Below are 19,510 nucleotides of genomic sequence, written 5' to 3'. Positions count from 1 at the left end.
ATACAGTTAGTATTCCATAGGTAGAATAGGGGTTATATGGATCTTATTAGAAAAATTATGGCCCATAAGCTTTGAGCTATCTGTTGATGAGCTTGGTCAGACTTTCAGCAGTGTAGCAAAGACATGGAGGTCAAATCTGTGAAGGTGCCTGAAGGACTTTTCAAATTGTCATCAACTGACTTTCAGAGAGACTGTAATATTCAAAATGGGTTGGAAATGAGACTCAGTCTCCTAGTCACTAAATAATCTTTAAAAACAGGTAGATGAAACTGTCATAAGAATGAGAAGGATAAGTCAAAGGGATGCAACACAATGATCTTATCCCCCTTCAGATATTCGATATGATCAGGAGAGACCACATTCCCAAGCAGCTCTGCATTGCAGCCTTAGCTGCAATGGGAAGGATACAGCCATGTGCTGTTGAAGTACCTACCTAGAGACAGTTGCAATATCTAAGACCATACAGTCAGTATAAGAGCTGTAGCCTTCATGGTAACCTTCATCTCCTGCCTGTCACTGATGACACTGAAACCATTTGTATTCCCAGTACAGCACCATGCCTTACCAGAAGAGGTAAGAGAAGCTGCCTCATTGTACTGGAAATCTAAGTGGTGTCAATGCTAAGGCTGGCTCTGGACATGAAGCAAAGAAGTGGATAGATATTAATTTGTTCCTCTTTCTCACTGCAGGACAGATTTATATCAGCTCTCCTCTGTTCTCTGGAATCCCTTGGAAAGTATTATGGGAAACCAGGAAGAATAGATTTTTGTACCCCTTGGTTCATCTCAGCTATGTCTGATGTTCAACAGTTGGAGCCTCCTGGGCAGGATTAGCCAAACTCTTTGTCTTCCCGTTTATGACCAGCCAAGTTGTCATTGTCGCTAATGTAGAACTTGACCCTCTAATACTACATGTGAAGGGCAGCTGGTTTAGCCATCTTCAATTGTTTGATTAAAAAATAGCCTGTCTAATCCTGGAGTGTACCAAGAGATTTTATACAACTGATAATTTTTCTTACCACCTGGGCGTTGGTTTCTTGCCACAGTCTTGATCCACATAAAGCTTCCCTGGAAAAAGGTTTTCATATTCTGCATCCTGAAAGTAATAAAAAATTGAAATAATTTCTTGAGAGGGCTTTTTCTAAAAGTCTTCTTTTTGCTCTTCCTGCAGATTGTATGTGGATGGACCTTTTGGAAGTCCCTTTGAGGAATCCCTGAACTACAAGGTCAGCCTCTGCGTGGCTGGAGGTATTGGAGTTACACCGTTCGCATCAGTACTCAACACACTGCTGTAAGTGAGCTTAAGCCATTTAGAGCCATTTCCCTCCCAAACTGCCGTAGTAGTGCATGTCAAACACCTTCAGAGTTATTCATAACTTCTATTAGCATAGCATAAATGAATGCTTCCTTGAAGTGAGGTAGATGAATGAGAGAGCCTAAGACATCTCATACAAGTTATTTATCCCCAAAGAGTTCTGGCAGAGTTGTGCCAGTAAGGCACATCAGCTGGGACAGAGGCATCCATCACATCACTAGCATTTATATGATGCTACCAGCCTAGTCTATTGTAAATGTTTGTTTATGATCACAGACCCTCCAGCTAGATTTGTTCCCCTAGTCTCTGTTTAGACAAGGCTATGGACCATGATAGCAGGGGTTTTTAGGGTCAGGAAGCTGTGACAGTCTTTCTGCTGGAAATGCAGGCCAGCTCTGCCATTCCATTTGACTTTTGTAAATGTGTACGCTTAGGATTTTTAAAGTAAGAGACTTGGATTTGGGTTTTAAAGGGTTTGGCTTGGATTCAGGTAAGGTTTGGATGTTTAACTCCATTTGAAAAGTTTAAATTTTAGGTGTGTCTTTTCTTTTTTCTTCTTTCTTTTTTCTTTTTTCATTTTTCTTTTTTTTTCTTTTTTCTTTTATTGTTTTAATTTAAAGTCTTTGAAAATCCATTCAGACCAAAACTTTCACTTCTCATTTCTCTGTCACTCAGGCAACATGATTACCATCACATCCTACATCCTATGAAGTAGGGTTGCTTTTATGATTGCTATTGATTTTTTCTGTTGGAGTACTGGCTAGGAGCGCCAGTCACAGGTTAAGCACCCCAGTTTTATAGGCACTGTATAAATAGCCAACCAAAACAGTGAGCCTTCCTGAAGTGTTTAAGGGCTGGCTGACTTGGGGAGGGTTTTACAATGTACAGCTGAAGCATTTGTTCTAAGATGAACATAGCTCTAACTCCAAAGTGATATTAAAGCCTCATTTTTAGGTGCTATGTATGTCCTTCACCCGGACTAGACCAGGCAGTGCTGAGCACTTCTGAAAATCATCGCTCTTTGTATCAGCCCCACCTGTCTCATGGTGCAACCCACAAAGACCATCCTGGGCTACCTTTTTCTTTTCCTGAAAGTGTATTGATCATCCTCTCAAAGAGAGAATGTGAAACACAAGTACATTTTTGCTGAAAGCCTGGGATCCGGATGGATAAGCTGACTATTTTCCTCATGATGGATTATCTTTGACAGTGTTTAACAAAAATGTCACATATCATAATGATGGACCAACAACAGGTAAAACGATGGACCAACAACAGGTAATGAGATGGCTGCCTCTATTGGTGTGTTATTAGAGGCAGTAAGAACTTGCACAGACATTGCCTAGAAGCTTAGTGTCCAAAAACTTTTTCAATGTCAGATAAATGGGATCCATTTACCTGGATAAAGCTATAAATTGGCTTCCAACCAGTCAATCCCATAACCTGGTTTTGTAACAAATCTTGCTTTGTGTACTGTAATATTATACATGGGGAAAAGTAATGGTCTTAGCCTGCTTTGCTTCTCAGTGTTTAGAAACATCTATAACAAAGCACTGGTTTACTGCATGATCCGCCTGTTTTTTTGCCCTGGCTTAGAAACTGAAATTGGCAGGTGTGAAAATGCAAATTGTCTTATGATGCCAGCATTATAGAACAGCGAGAAAATCCTGTTTTTTCAAGGACATACAGTTCTGAAGGAGAGCAGAACACAGTTTACACTGAAAGTAATTTGTTTCTTGCTCAACTGTATTCCTGTTGTATGAACACAATTTGGTTCCTACTCCTCTCCTTCCCTCCATTTACCTGTTGAACAAATCTGCCCTACTTTTAACAAATCATGACGTATATTAAAGAGAGCTAGTGGCTTCCATGCAGAGATGTCTGTAAATAATGGCTGTTATAGGCAGTGGTAACATTTAAAAATAGGCAGGAAGTGTTGTATGCATGTAGATTTGGTTGCACTGGGAGACTGCACGTTTATTGCATAAGATGTCCTCCTGGAGGTAGACCCAAGCATGTATATCTGATGTGCTGTTTTAAATGTATGCTTGACTTGTTTCATGAAGTTTTTCATTCCAGCCTCCTTGTTCAGCTGATTTCTGGCAGTGTTTCATTACTGAAAGTGGTGTTTTGTTACTGAACTACAGCAGTTCCATACAAAATGCACTGCATGTCTCTCTTCTATCTTCTTTATGATGGAAAACACTTACTTTTCTTGCTACTGCTTGTAGTTATCTCATCCCATCTGATCAGACTGTGACCCTTCCTAAGGTCATCTGTTAGTATAAGCAATCAGAAAAACATGGAGGAAATCCTACTCTGCAGGTCAACAGTATACAAATACAGAAGCTGCAATCAGGACCTGAAAGACACAGTACTTCACAATCTTAAAGGACCTTTCTTCTGTCCATGGGGATTTCATGCCAAAGGCAAGGAACTCTCAGCTCCTACATGCTGCTGAGAGTGTCTCCATCCTAGCTCTTCAGGCTTACAGTGGAGGTTATGGAGATAAGACAGCCATTGAAGCCATCCATTACATAGATCCATTAGCACAATATCAATGTTGGATGTGCCAGGGACCACAGAGTTTGAAATCATGCACAATGGATGTAGTGAGATGTATCATGATGCTTTGCAGCTGGTATTGGTTCCCGAGACAGGCGTTTGAAGTGGTATTTTCTAGTTGAAAATTATTTTAGGAGGAAGAGGAGGAAACAATCGTTCCTTGGCCACTTCAGTGATCAGAACAACAACAAAAAACATCACTGGCACCTAAGAAAAGACTTGCTGGATATTCTTGCTTTTTTGAACTCATTAATCATCAGGATCTTTTCATTTCTATTTTCTAACTCAGTTTGTTCTAGTCCTTCCTTTCTACTATATTTGTGTTTTGTTTGCATTAGAAACCTGACATGAGAGTCATGTTTTCCTAAATGAAATGCCAAATTTTGCCCATAACAGCATTTCACCCACCAACATCTTCTGAGGACTGTAATATATCACGCAACTGCCTAACACAGTGGAGCCCTTATTTGATTTAGTCTTTGTGATTCCACTACAGTATTAATTATAATAAACCAGAGCTTATCACATATAATGGCAGAATTTAGTCCTGACATTATTGCATTTGTCAGTATTTTCCTCTTATGGGCCATTTGATAAGCCTAATACAGAACTGATGTAATACACTTGAACTTAGAATGTCTACTTTGCTTTGAAATAAAAGTTTGATGATGATGCATGAATCTATATTTTCAGCCCAGATCATTTATATAGTTGTCAAATTTCTAATGTATAAACAGTATCTGTGAAGGGTTTTGGTTCTGTGCTGGAGATTTAGTATTCTCAGGATCATCCTAATAGAGTGCTTTGGTCATTTCAGTGTGCTGTTGTGTTGTAGGAGGAAAAAAAAACCTTATCAGTTGGCTTCTAATGGAAATTCATATTTCCACTAATGAATATAAAGCATCTTAGTTAATGTTTCTTTTTAAATGATAATTTTTAATTCCCCAAACATTTCATTTTCAAGTGACGGCTGGAAAAGCTACAAGCTCAGAAGACTCTACTTCATTTGGGTGTGCAGGGACATTGAATCTTTCCGCTGGTTTGCAGATTTGCTCTGTATGTTGCATGACAAGGTAATGGAGGTTGCTTGGAGGGATACTAACAACTTAATGAATGCAGGGTATGCCCACACCACACAACTGTCATGCAGTAGAAAAGGCAGACTTGTTCAAAACAAGTTAGCTCCAGGAGTACCTCAGCCTGGGCCATCTGACCGGAACTCTGCTTGTGCCTGGAGCTGCACAAGACAGCTTGGGTATCTCTCACCAACATTTCATTGCACAGTGTTGCTGTGTACCAGTAGTCTTGACACATATTCATTAAGTTTATCAGACAGAAGAATGTGCAGGTTGAGGAGTCTGGGAGCCTTTAGTCATTTGGTTAGTAGACAGTCTGATAAGGGAGGGGGATTTACAATTTCAGGTGGATTTTAAGAGCAACATAGCTTCGTAAAATAATATTTTGTACCAAGCAGGATGTGAAAAAGATTCCGGAGTGCACAAAGGGGTGCTGTGTAGGTATATCTTATTCATTAAAAAGCTTATTTCACTGATGCTGAAAAGTAAGTGTATCAGGATACTAGGCACAAGGGACTTTACACTTATATTAAGAGAAGGGATATTATTTCACTAACAGTTTTTATCATTCTTCCAGCTTTGGCAAGAGAATCGACCAGACTATATAAACATCCAGCTGTACCTCAGTCAAACAGATGGAATACAGGTATGTGGCTAAATGCTGTTTGTAAACCCAACTAGACCTTGGAGTAGCAGACAATGCAAATTGTCAGTTAAGTGCAAAAGGGAATTACTGCAGATGGTAAAAACAGGAAATTAGGCCATAAACTCAAGTAGCTTCTTCACTACTAGGGCAGAACAAGTCCATCCCTACAGTGCTAAGAAAAATCTAGTCTAGTAGCCCTAACTTGATTATATGTGGGCAGAAATCCATATCTTCCTTTTCTAGGAAAGAGGTCCTTCCAGGCCAGGCCACAGACCAGACAACTGGCAGGATTCGATGGGAAATATCTGCATCATTTCTGTGCTAGGAATCAAAATAGAATAGTTCTAGGAGCTTGCAAGCTCAAAACTTATTTTAAAATAAATATTTTGAGAGAAACTGGCTGTTTTTGAAAACCTTGGATTTTTTTTGCTTTAAATATCAACAAAAGTTACAAATTTCTTGAAGTATGGGACCAGAAATTGTACTGAATTGTTGCTTATCGTATACTGCCAGCACCAAGACTGGGTTCATTCCATAGCTCCTGGAACCTCCTGTAGGCCATTTATACTTATGATCTTTATTTTACATTATTTAGCACATGTGCCTGGGTCTGATTCTTTACTCTGATGCATCTGGAAACTTTCCTTTGACTGCAGTGGGCTCAAGACCAAGCTTGAAAATGACTACAAAAAGTGAAATTCAGTGGGGAACCTTGCCCAAAGGATTTTCATCTGTCTTGTATCAGGTGGAGACAGCATAACATTCACAGCTGTAGTAGGAACACTATCCAATGCATCTAAATGATGTAATAGCTACTGTGGTTATGAACAGTGCTCCAAGTATTTAATACCTGGATGATGTCAGCTGGCCTGGGGTACTTGAAAATACCTAATTGGTGAGCCTAGTATGTAGCTGTTAGGTTAAAATTAAAACTCAAAGCAGGACTGCAATGACATAGCAAGGTTGTAATGATATACAATTCAAAGCAAATTTTCTAATATTCTGTATAGAGCAGCTACTGAACTTATTAAAGTCTTTTTTCTTTTAAATCTTTCTTTAAAGTCACTTTCCTTTTGTGATTGTTGCGAAAAACTGACATCAAGTGTAGTGCTACTGTTCATATATCAAGGTGGAGTTAAACACAACTCTCCATTGACCTACAGCTTATTTGTTCATCGATGTTAGTCCACAGTGCTGGCCGCCACCAACGTTAGAACAGTGTTGCTTTTCATGCTCCCTTTGCACAGAAGCAGAGTGCATGTGTGACAACAGAGAGTCAAGCCCATTTCTCAGCAAATGCCTCTTGAAAATAAAAGGCCAGCGGAGTACAAGTTAGCCAAGGCTGTGTGTTTGTGTTGGTATGAGCAATGTTTTAGAGCGTTCAGCAGTAGAGTGAACGTGGAAGCCTAGATAAAATGTAATTCCTCTGTCTTCCTATTACATTAGGGCACAAAAACAAGGAAAGGTAAGGCCATGCAATGGAAGGACATTTTACTTTTTCAAAAAGATAAGCAAGAGCTCTAGTGAGTTAGTATTGCTGGAAATGGGTTGGGTTCCATCTGGGGACCAGTTTGGGCTGCTTTGTGCTGCTAAGGCAGCTCAAAACAGCTGGCAAACTATTCTCTGGGAGAAATAAAAGATTTCCCTTATTACTTTTTCAGACCTAGTCATCTTAATAGTTATTTGTACAAAGTTAAAAGAAAATACTTCAGACAGAAATACAATTTTTACATCAGAGATGTCTTTTCCAGCTTAACAGTAAATACCGATGGGGAATGAGTAATGGGAATGTGGTTATTGTTTTATGGCTTAAATAAATTGGTTTAAAGGTAATGGGGAGATTAATGAGCAGCTACATGAGGAACAATGTACAACAAACACCAAAGAGAGCCATTGAGAAGGCAGTGAGCAGAAGTATTGATGCATGAAATGGCTGCAATTTTAGCCACAACTGTCTAATACTGTGCTGAGGTTTTACACCTCAGTGGTATGGTAAGTCAGCGAGTATCAGGAATGGGAGCCCTGGGTGTTATCAGGCAATCTGCAAATCAGGCAGCATGGAATGCTTTGTTTCTTGCAGAAAATAATCGGTGAAAAATATCAAGCCCTGAACTCAAGACTTTTGATTGGACGACCACGATGGAAACTCCTTTTTGATGAAATTGCAAAGTGTAACAGGCGGTAAGTACAGGTCTTGATGGGTTTTGCCAGCTTGAAGGATGGGGATTTTATGCATCTGCAGCCATGTTTGTATGGAAATGACTTTGGAATTTTATCTTAGAGTGTAATGTTCAAGCTACTGATGTTGAAATTAGCTAATATTTTGCTGTGAAAGATAAGTTGTATAAACTGAAACATTTCTTTTAACACCAAAACGGTTCATCTTTTCGTGCAACTAGGATGTTCAGTGGCCCAGAAAATAAAAATAATATATTTCCTCTCACTGCACAGAGACTGCATATGTTTGCATCCATTGCTGCAAACAATATCTTGCTTGCAATACATGCCATTTTTATATATAATTTTTTTTTTTAATTGTTGACATCTATAACTTTTGTGATAGTGTTGGATTGCAAAGGCACAAAGAAGAATCTGACTATCTTGTATTGTTTTTATTCAGATCATATATTGTCTTTGGAGATTCTTGGCACTTTTTTATTCTTTGTTAAGACCTGGCAATGCCTTCTTACTGTGCTAGGCAAACATATCATAGTCTAAAACAGGACAGTTGTAAACCAGAGAAGACATGCAATTAGACAGTGGAATGTCTTTTTCCAGATCCAGCTTTGCTGGTGGAGTATGTTACAGCATACTGGCAGTTTTCTGCATCAAAAGCACATGCAGTAGAAAGGGGTGTGAGTTTTCCCTAATCCACTTCTGGCAAAATCAGTGGGGTAGAAGCAAACTACCTTTATTAGAGGTTTATGGTAATCTGGGTGTTCCAGGTTGAGAAGCGCTCTCACGATCCCTTTCAGCTGCCGAACTTTCCCTCAGAAAGTTACTATCCTCTGTTGCAGTTGCAAAGTGAACATCTGTCCAGGGTTTATTGAGTTCTCTCTTCCGATGATGAACATAACTAGAGGACACTGATGCCTGGATCTTGAGAAATATTGAGCTCCAGCGTATATCACGGCTTTCCATGTGAGCTGCTAACAATACGAATCTTGGACTCTGGTCCTTGAGGATGTTCTGGACAGGATCCCTTGCCCAGGACTCCCCAAAGGCTGCTACAAAAGGGCATCCCCAGTAGGGTTCCCATACCATGCAAACCAGTATCACTTAAAGAAGGGTTTTGTAGTAAAGAACCACGGCAAGAAAGGGACATAGAGGGGGGCAGAGAGGCAAGTTGACTCTGGCTCAGGCTTGACCTGTTAACCTGTTGTGCTCCATTCTAATGTCTTTTTTGTTTAACTGTGTGAATCCAATTTTAAAAGATGAAAATGATGAGGTTTTGTCACCTTCCTTGCAAGGCTGTAAGTGCATGTGGTATAGATAAAGCTATTAATGGTAGTCATACTTCTTTTTTCTTTCGTGCTTTCCATCACATTACTCCTAATTAGACCTTCAAGTACCATTTCCTCTGCATTTTCCCATCAGGTCTTTAAATTGTGCCACCATTTCTAAGCAAGGTGTCTTTTATTACCTAAGTAATGTTCTGCCTCTTTGGCTTTTATACTTTTAGATTATCCTGCAGATTGTTAAAATGCAGATTTTCTCCTGCTTTGTCACCCCTTTATCAGGGTTTGTGTATATAGATCTCTATCTGTAGATATACTCACGTGTAACATGATCTGTAACATAGCTATCCCACAGAAACTTATATGCTGTAGGTAAATATTCTGCTTGTTTCCCTGGACAAGATAAGAACTTCCATTTTTTCTGTAGTCCATTTTTTCTGTAGTCTCCCCATTTCCCTGTCTCCTAATACCTTTATTTGCATTCTTCTTATTTGTCAGTAACTTGCCTCCTAAATGACCCTGCTGCAATATGTAGACCAAAAAAAAAAAAAAAAGCAGGCCAACCAATTTTTTTTGCAACATCTGGTGCCAGCGTTCAGACTTTCACATGCATTTGCAATCATCCCCTTCAGCTTGTTTATGGGCAGCCAAGTTATTTTCCAGTTTTTATCTAATGATTTTAGTAAAAGCTGCACATAAATAAACATGCAGCTGGCAAACCTCACATCGGTTTAGCCATCCGATTGCTTTGTGATTTCTGAATTGCTGCTGTTGTTGCTGTTTGAGTCCCAAATAGGCAAAGTGCATTTGTAAGTGTCTGAGCTTTGAGCTTCAGAACTTAACATGGGACAACCCAACATCGGGTTCCTTTTCTTTCATCTGAACTAAGAAGAGCAAAAGCATGCCATCTACTGTTGATATTTTATATGACACCCACAGTCCCAAGAATGTGCGTTGGGACAGTTTATATAATAAATGATATGACTTGTTTTTCCTGCTTTCTGTTTGAGGACAGAGCAGCATTCTTGTTTGTGTTCGATTGTCCTCTGGATGAAAAACTTACATCACACCTTTGCTGTCGTGCTTTCTGAATTTTGCTTGGTTTAAACGGACACATGATTTTTTCCAGACAGAGACTGACCTAGAAAAATATACGTTGATATCTGTGGGAGGGGAAGGCTTGGAACACCACGAATCATTTCTTGTGCACTGTAAAGGAGAAATCTCTCTCTAGGAATCTCTCTACCTCTCAGAGGCAGCAAACAGATGCAGCAGTTTGCGCAGCAGTGTCTGGGCTCTGCTTAGACAACACAGCTAGGCACAAACAGTCCCGGAGGTTCCTGCAGAGCATTGGTGACAACTTCTTGACACAGGTGGTGGAGGAGCCAAGGAGGAGAGGTGGGCTGCTGGACCTTCTACTAACAAAGAAGGACTGGTGGAAGATGTGAAGGTCGGGGGCAGCCTTGGCTGCAGTGACCATGAGATGGTGGAGTTCAGGATCCTGCGAGGAGGCAGCAGGGCACTAAGTAGGATCGCAACTCTGGACTTGAGGAGAGCAAACTTTGGCCTCTTCAGGGACCTACTTGGAGGAATCCCATGGGTGAGGGCCCTAGAAGGAAGGGGCGTTCAAGAGAGCTGGTTAATATTCAAACATCACTTCCTCCAGGCTCAAGAGCAGTGCATCCCTATGAGAAAGAAGTCAAGCAAAGGTGGCAGGAGACCTGCGTGGATGAGCAAGGAGCTCCTGGCAAAACTCAACCAGAAGAAGGAAGTATACAGAAAGCGGAAAGGGGGACAGGCCACTTGGGAGGAATATGGGAACACTGTCAGAGTATGCAGGGATGCGACGAGGAAGGCCAAGGCCTATTTGGAATTAAATCTGGCAAGGGATGTCAAGGACAGCAAGAAGGGCTTCTTCAAATACATCAGCAGCAAGAGGAAGACTAGGGAAAATGTGGGCCCTTTGCTGAATGGGGTGGGTGCCCTGCTGACGAAGGATACAAAGAAGGCAGAGTTACTGAATGCCTTCTGTGCTTCAGTCTTTACTGCTCAGGCCAGCCCTCAGGAATCCCAGACCCTGGAGGCAAGAGAGAGAGTCTGGAGAAAGGAAGACTTTCCCTTGGTGGAGGAGGATCGGGTTAGAGATCATTTAAGCAAACTTGACACCCACAAATCCATGGGCCCTGATGGGATGCACCCACGAGTGCTGAGGGAGCTGGCGGACATTATTGCTAAGCCACTCTCCATCATCTTGGAAAGGTCATGAAGGACAGGAGAGGTGCCTGAAGACTGGAAGAAAGCTAATGTCACCCCAGTCTTCAAAAAGGGCAAGAAGGAGGACCCGGGAAACTACAGGCCAGTCAGCCTCACCTGCATCCCTGGAAAGGTGATGGAGCAGCTCATCCTGGAGGCCATCTCCAAGCATGTAGAGGACAAGAAGGAGATCAGGAGTAGTCAGCATGGCTTCACCAAGAGGAAATCATGCCTAACCAATCTGATAGCCTTCTCTGATGGAATGACTGGCTGGGTAGATGAGGGGAGAGCAGTGGATGTTGTCTACCTAGACTTCAGCAAGGCTTTTGACACTGTCTCCCATAACATCCTCATAGACAAGCTCAGGAAGTGTGGGGTAGATGAGTGGACAGTGAGGTGGCTTGAGAACTGGCTGAATGGCAGAGCTCAGAGGGTTGTGATCAGCGGTGCAGTCTAGTTGGAGGCCTGTAGCTAGCGGTGTCCCCCAGGGGTCAGTACTGGGTCCAGCCCTCTTCAACTTCTTCATCAATGACCTGGATGAAGGCACAGAGTGCACCCTCAGCAAGTTTGCTGACGATACCGAACTGGGAGGAGTGGCTGATACGCCAGAGGGCTGTGCTGCCAGAGAGACCTGGACAGGCTGGAGAGGTGGGCGGAGAGGAACCTCATGAAGTTCAACAAAGGCAAGTGCAGGGTCCTGCACCTGGGGAGGAATAACCCCCTGCACCAGTACAGGTTGGGGGTTGACCTGCTAGAAAGCAGCTCTGCGGAGAAGGACCTGGGAGTGCTGGTGGACACCAAGTTAAGCATGAGGCAGCAATGTGCCCTTGTGGCCAAGAAGGCCAATGGTATCCTGGGGTGCATCAGGAAGAGTGTTGCCAGCAGGTCGAGGGAGGCGATCCTCCCCCTCTCCTCAGCCCTGGTGAGGCCACATCTGGAGTACTGTGTCCAGTTCTGGGCTCCCCAGTACAAGAGGGATGTGGCACTACTGGAGCAAGTCCAGCGAAGGGCCACAAAGATGATTAGGGGACTGGAGCATCTCTCTTATGAGGAAAGGCTGAGAGAGCTGGGCCTGTTTAGCCTGGAGAAGAGAAGGCTGAGAGGAGATCTTATCAACGTGTACAAGTATCTGAAGGGAGGGTGTCGAGAGGATGGGACCAGACTCTTTTCAGTGGTGCCCAGTGACAGGATGCAAGGCAACGGGCACAAACTGAAACACAGACAGTTCCATCTGAACATGAGGAAAAACTTCTTCCCTGTGAGGGTGACAGAGCACTGGAACAGGTTGCCCAGAGAGGTGGTGGAGTCTCCTTCTCTGGAGATATTCAAAACCTGCCTGGATGCAATCCTGTGCAATGTACTCTAGGTGACCCTGCTTGAGCAGGGGGGTTGGACTTAGATGGTCTCCAGAGGTCCCTTCCAATCTCAGCCATTCTGTGATTCTGTGAATAAATGTGGGATTTAAAACAGAACTTTTCAAGTTCTTACTCTCCTCTCTAGATAGCAAAGTATTTCACCTCTCCCTCAGCTACCACTGTTTATAAAATGGATGTAAGAATACATTCTAATCTACTAATCCCATAGGAACACTGAGGATTCTGGAGAGGTTGGTTATTTGCTTAATGTTTTGAATGAGTAAGATCCTATATTAATGTTGATAATTATTACAAAGGGTAGCCTACAACAGTTTGCCAAATTGTATACGTGCTGGTGGTATTCGAAAGATTTTCTGACGTTATGCCCCAGCGACACCCAGCTCTCTGTTTTCATCTGAGCGAGAAGATGAGCACTTGACCCAGACAAGAGATATGCAATTAAAGCCCATCAACTCAGGGTAGGAATGTGCTGCTCCACATGGTAGCTGCTTTCAGCTCCCCACCTGGCTGGATCTCGGCATCACTGTAAGAAACCAGCTAACAAGCAAGTGAAGTAGGGAGGAAAGTATCAGCGAGCAGGAAAGTGGTGGGAATAAGTGGATGAGAAGGTAGGTGGTGAGCTCTGGAAGGTCCATGGTATGTGGCGTGATATCCAAGGTAGCTGCTCATGGTGGGTACCCCACAGAAGGAGTTTTGGGAGCCTTTGGCCAGCTGCATCGGCAGTGACTGAACTAGGATTCAGGAGACGTCAGCTTACTTTTTGGCTCAGCCACAGACTTCTCTGGTGACCTTAGGCAAGTCACTTAACCTTTCTGTGATTCTGTTTACTATCAAAAAGTTCTTTATGCTTTGGAAGGATGTTGTTGGGTTGGGAATACATTAGCAGTATATGCTGCTTAGACATGTCTGTGCTTGGGAGTATGTGTGTGTATATATATAATAAAAGGGAGAGAGAGGGAGATGACCTTTGGGGTTTTATTTAGTGCTTGTCTGTACTAATTAGACTAATGAAAACAAACATTTAATAAAATTAATTCTCTGAATTAAAAATACAGTAAAACAAAGATTTTAGCTGAAAGCTCATGCACCCTTTTTTCCACTGTGCACAGAATATATGATGTCTCAAGACTAAGTGCTGGAGAATCTTGTTTGCAAGCACCTAGCTTTCTCATTATTTCTGCAAATCCAGTCACCAACACAGCACCCTTTGCCATTAAAAGGAGAGCTGCCAGGACAGGAGAGTTGATATGTTAAGATATGTTAAGAGTGAGAAAAATATGAGTTACAAATATTTGTCGTGGATTGATATGAGAGATGATGTAATTAAAGTTAGCATTGTAAGGTGGCTGTGCAAGGGCTCAGTTATAGTTACCTATGTAACTTTATGATGCCTTCTGATGTTTGAGTCCTCAGCTGTGCTGTGCCAGTGTTTCTGTTCAGTTGCATAGTATGGATTTCCATGCTATTCAGGTTGCTGCCTAATATTAGGCACAAGCACTTGACAATACTTACCAAAGTGTTTTTTTTTTTTTTTAAATATGTTAGCTCCTTTCTCTCACCAAATGCATACACTCATAATGCTATTGATTGCCTGTGAAGAAGCTTTAAACTGTACATTTGATTATCCTCCATGTGCTAAGATATTTTATATTAAACAGTCACTGGATAAAATACTGAAACAGTCCTGGAGGCAGGGTCCAACCTCCTGGTGAGTGCTGTAAATCATAGTGGTTAGAGTCATGTTCCTTCTTGTGTGGTCTCTCTCCATCCCAGTAAATCTTTAAGATTTTTGTGTATAGTGGCACAATTTTAGTAGGAAGATGAAGGGATTTCTTATATAGTATAGAAGAGAGAGCTCCACATCCTCTTTCCCTGCTCCTTCCTTTCCCTTATCCTTGCCTTTCCAAAAAAGGGAAATGCTGAACATCATGAGTGGCTCAGCCCTGCTGTTGCATATATGCCCTGTTCTGATCCTGGCTGCTGCTTTGACCCTCTAGATTCTGTGTGACCCTGAGTATAGCTTAAAGCCTGTGTTTAAGGTGACCAGGGAGCTAAGTGCTGTGTTCAGTGGAGTGGTGTAAAAAGCTTGGGTTTGTTAATGAACTGGGGCTGATGGCTTTGGGTGATGATCAAGGGTCATATTCTGTGTTTGGCTTTTTGTAAAGCTCTCCAAAACTGCTACTGGAAGAAACATTTCATGGTAATGTGAAATCAAGAACACTAAAGCAGTAAAGTTATTTTGCTGCTGCCAGGGCTAATGCATGGGTTAACAGTGCTCTGTTTAATTAGTGTACCGAAACAACATTAGTGACTAGATTCTGATCTCCTGCTGGTGTAAATCATGAGTTACACTAATGAAATCATTACATTGAGACACATTTTTAACAAAAAAGGTGATTAATCGTGGAACAAATTAGTGTGGGAAGTGGTAGTTCTTCATTCCTTGGTGTCTTCAGACCAAGATGGGGTACCTTTCTATAAGAGCCAAATAAGTAATAGGGCTCATGGTGGGGATACTTGGAAGAGATATGAGGGCTGCTGTAATCCTAACTACATGATCTAGTGAGCTGTTCTGACCTTAAAATCTATGAATAGCTGGCATATATGTAATAAAGTGAGACAAGAATCGAATTCTGTTTCTCTTAAGAAGTTACTTACTGTTTATTTGCAATGTCATAACCTTCTTCTCTTTGTTAACAGGAAAACCGTTGGAGTTTTCTGCTGTGGACCAAACAAAATCTCTAAGATACTCCATAAACTGAGCAATATCAGCAATTCTTACGGGACAAGGTTTGAATATAATAAAGAATCTTTCAGCTGAAAGTCTGTCATACTAGCAAGACTCTCTAGAAGATAAAAGTGCAATTTTTTGTTTGTACAACTTAAAAGTTCAGCTGTGGTTTAAGCAGACAACTGTACCAAAGAATAGCACAGGTTTTCTTATTTATGATTATTTAAGTCTATGGAAAATGGTGGATACAGCAGTATACCAACAAATAATAATGGCTTATGCTCAAAGCCAAAGGCATTCACACAATATTTGTGGCAGTGGTGATTCTTTAGAAATGTTTTTGTTAATTAAAAAAATACAAAAGGTAGGGAGAGACGCAGTTGCTTTAAAGCTGATGGAAGAACGATCTATGCAATAATTGAACTTCTTCCATTTCAGTCCTCTGAAACTGGATCAGTGAGCTAAATCCCAGATTAGTCCAAATGACAAACATAGTGCATTACAAAGACCCTGTGTTTTTGTTGGTGTATGAATCATATGGCTTTGGGATGGAGACACTCCTTATTAAAGATCTTCAGCATTGCAGAGTTGGGATCCTGTGTGTAAAATATACAATGTTATTCTCTCTAGTCTGCTTCCATAATGGGTTTTAATACTCCTATCCTGAATGGAAGAGAGGTGGAGATTTGTGGAAAGATGCAAGTTAGCCTATGGAAAAGCGAACACAACCATGTAGCACCTCTGGGCCAGACTCAGCCATGAAGTAAATCACAGCCTTTTGGCAAGCAAACAGCTGTACATGGAGAATTTTGTATCTTGCATTGATTCATCATTCAGTGACTTTGCAAAATAAATGTGATTTATGCAGCCAGAAGGATGGAGCATGAAAAGTGATTAGTAGGAGGAGGCAGGATATGGTGTTTTTGCTGTACCACACAACAGCATGGGAATTGTACTCACTTTGCACTCACATGCACTGAACTTTCAAAACTTTGTGACTGGACTACTTAGATGCTCTTACTGATTAATTTACAATGCAGCAGGTTGACCAGAGTATCTTCTGCTGATTGTGATTCCTTAACTACCTTCACTGGAGTCACACTTGTTTGCACTGATGTCACTTAAAGCAAGATTATGCCAAATAGGTCATTTTCATCACCATCTACAGCAGAATAGGAATGAAGCCTTTGTTACTGTGGTTCTTTGCATCACATATGCAGTTAGAAACTTTGCAGGATCTGCAGTATGGTGTCAATATGTCAGAAGATCGCAGGCATCCAGATTTAAGATTTCCTTTCCTCCTCTTCCCCACAACTGTTTTCCAGTGTGCTCATAGTTTCCAGGAAGGGCCAGAGGTGGAGTCAGACACTTAAAAACCTTTTGTTCCTGAGGAGCAACATTTTTTCCTCAATCCAATAGCCTATTTTCTTTATTTCCTCTTTGCCCCCTTGATTTTCTTCCCTTTTTTTGCTCTGAGAAGAGGAAATTTAAGATGGAGTCAGACCTTAGGTGGTATAAATAGGCATCATTCTAGTGCATCTTAATAGAGCAACGTTACTTTGCACTTGCTGAAAACCTGGCTCTTAATCTTCAGCAGAAGCTTGGGAGCAATACCCGATAGTGCTTGCAGCATACACAGATGGCTCAGCTCCTCTCATGCCTATGGTTCACCTGTACTTTAACACAGTGCATTTGATTCAGTTTACATCTTTCCAATTAACACCTTCTTATTTCTCATCCACAAGACTTTAATTTTCAGCTTGCAACATCAGCTCTGTTAAGGGATCTGCATGTATCAGTGTTCAAAGGAAAGCATTTTTCTAGTAGGTGGCTTATTGGCATGTTGTATGTGTAACTAGTGAAAATGAGTTTGATCTTTGCCTTGGCAGCTTCTGCTTAGGAGCTGACCTAAGTGGAATAGCAGGATGGAAGTGCATCAGCAAGGCCACATGGGGCAATGTTCCTTAGTGCTTGGACTTTGCACTAAAGTTCTTGCCTCTGGCTCTGCTCAGCTGGAAATTCACGGGGGAAGGAAGGAGCCAGAGATGGCTGTGATCCTGTCGACTAGAATTCTCAAAGTAGCCTAGAGGAGTCAGAAGCCAAAATGTCATAGAAATGCAGTGTGAGATGGGAGTTTACATGGTAGCTACTTTTTTTTTTTTTTTGACACCAGAAGGATCACTATTTTCATGCTGAATCTCCTTCACCTGCCGCTGTAAAACTGGAGTATGCAGAAGAGGATTAGTCCCTTTTTAATCATTAGTATTTGTTTCTAATACTGCCTGCATGGGTATTATAGTAAACATAATGCTGATGGCAAAATGCAAATATGAGATATTGCCTATACTGCAAGCTTTTTTGTTTCTTTGCAGTTAGCTTAAAACAGGATTGAAATCAAGACTGCATCTATTAACCACAACCACACAGTAATCATTTTCCTGTTGTTTTAGTATCTAGTATCTAAGGATTTTTAAATATGGTTCAGAGTCCTCTAATCACAAAGTTGTTTGTGGTTTCACATCCCTCTGACATGCATAGGTTCCACTACCATATGATGAGCAACTTGTTTTGTACTTAGCTCTGTGCTAAAACAGATTATATTTTCTGTCTCAACTCCTATATAGGTAGTGCTTTATAATTAAAATAACAGTAATAATAATAATAATAATAATAATAATAATAATATGCTTTTATTCTGATTTCTAGGAGGAACTGACACTGTGTGTAGGAATGCTAAATGACTGTTGTTACATAAGGTAGTACTGGCAGAGCAAGATGCAAACAGAGCCACTGTCTCCTATTTCTGCCTCTGTCCTATACCAACCTCAGCTGACCCTCTTGTAAAATATTGGTTTAGGACTGTCTACCTTTCTGGAGTGTTGTGAGGCTTAATTAATGTTTCTGAATCACTTTGGCACACCTGCAATGAAAAGGTCTGTTTAATTGCTGTGCAAGTTTATTTGTGCTTTATTTTTTGTAAAGCTTTGGTTGCCTGAACCTTTCTGTTGCTCTTATAAGTAATTGCTAAACCATGTGAGTGTGAACTGGTGGAAAAGCTAAAAGCTTGAATTGCTTTTTTCCTTTTACTTGACCTATGCTTTTTATTAGAGCAAAAAATTTAAAGGTTAGTGACTGGGACTTGACTTCAGGAGTGGCAAATATTATTGGTAAACACAGCCTTTCTAGAGACTGATTGCCCTTGGTGCTTCTGAGTGTGCAACTAGCCAGCAAAACCAAGCAGAGCCCCCTACGTGCAACTCAGTAGCATTTTTATCTGTAGGCCAAGCATACATGAAAATAAAACTCGGTGCCAGGCAAGTAAGTAAAGGCTGACAGCATTTAATTCCACATTTACAGATCAACCAGATTTATGTAACTGAATGTCTCTTTATGCTTTAAACTGAGTCCTGTAAGTAGGTCTGTCATAAGTTTCCTGCTGGCGGGGGGAGGATCTCACCGTGTATTATGCCACTTCTTGTTCGGAAAGCTACAGACCCTTCAGCATTTTCTCAGCAGGATCTTTGTGTCTTATGCATCATAAATGTTCCAGGACTTTTATTTAAACTGGAGTGATTTCATGCCATGATTGAAACCAAACCCTTTCTCTGAATGAGCGTCCAACCCTCTCATATAGCACTCTGAGACTCAGGGCTTTACACAGCTAACAATTGTATTAATCAGATTTACCCAAGCAATTCCTACAGCACTGGGATCACTTACGTGAGTAAATGTTCACTGAGTGTGGGAAGGCCTGTCAAGGAATGACCTTCAGCTCTGAAGTCTCCAGGCCTGTCCATTGCTCCATTACGATTATTCCAGTCCTGAGCTTGGAGCAGCACTTCCCCTGTTATGTCCAAATTCAGCATATGCTACTAATGGCACGTAAGGTCTTCCATGGTCAGAGGGTTGCGAGATCACTAACATAACCTCAAATCTGGGATGGGGAGAGGAGGAAACCTGTGTGTACCCCAGCAACTCAGTGCTGGTTGATTACATTGCTTAGCGCACTGGTAGAAAGTTTAAGCCAAACCTGGCCTTTCTGCAAATTGCTGGTTGTTTTGCCACAGCAGACTAGAGAACAGTTGCTGTGA

At 41.4% G+C, this 19,510-nt stretch overlaps 1 protein-coding gene across 3 annotated transcripts in view; it reads left to right on the top strand.

Annotated features, from left to right (window-relative positions):
• The window catches only part of NOX4 (NADPH oxidase 4), a 108,588-nt gene that overhangs the window by 80,579 nt on the left and 8,499 nt on the right, over window positions 1-19,510 (top strand). The window contains exons 12-17 of one of the 3 annotated variants that reach the window (XR_010883134.1): window positions 1,171-1,290; window positions 4,844-4,952; window positions 5,533-5,601; window positions 7,682-7,782; window positions 15,389-15,622; window positions 18,126-18,612. Coding sequence is in view for 2 of the 3 variants with exons in the window: in XM_013956039.2 (XP_013811493.2) it covers window positions 1,171-1,290; window positions 4,844-4,952; window positions 5,533-5,601; window positions 7,682-7,782; window positions 15,389-15,509 (520 nt within the window). In the remaining variant the exon portion in view is untranslated. Of the gene's footprint in view, window positions 1-1,170; window positions 1,291-4,843; window positions 4,953-5,532; window positions 5,602-7,681; window positions 7,783-15,388; window positions 16,346-18,125; window positions 18,613-19,510 lie in introns of those variants that run through there. The other 2 variants (XM_013956039.2, XM_067289621.1) reach the window with 2 other exon arrangements.

Source organism: Apteryx mantelli, chromosome 1, assembly GCF_036417845.1.
Source record: "Apteryx mantelli isolate bAptMan1 chromosome 1, bAptMan1.hap1, whole genome shotgun sequence".
Classification (NCBI taxonomy): domain Eukaryota; kingdom Metazoa; phylum Chordata; class Aves; order Apterygiformes; family Apterygidae; genus Apteryx; species Apteryx mantelli.
Note: the sequence above shows the minus strand (reverse complement) of the source record. Positions and strands in the feature narration are given on the sequence as shown.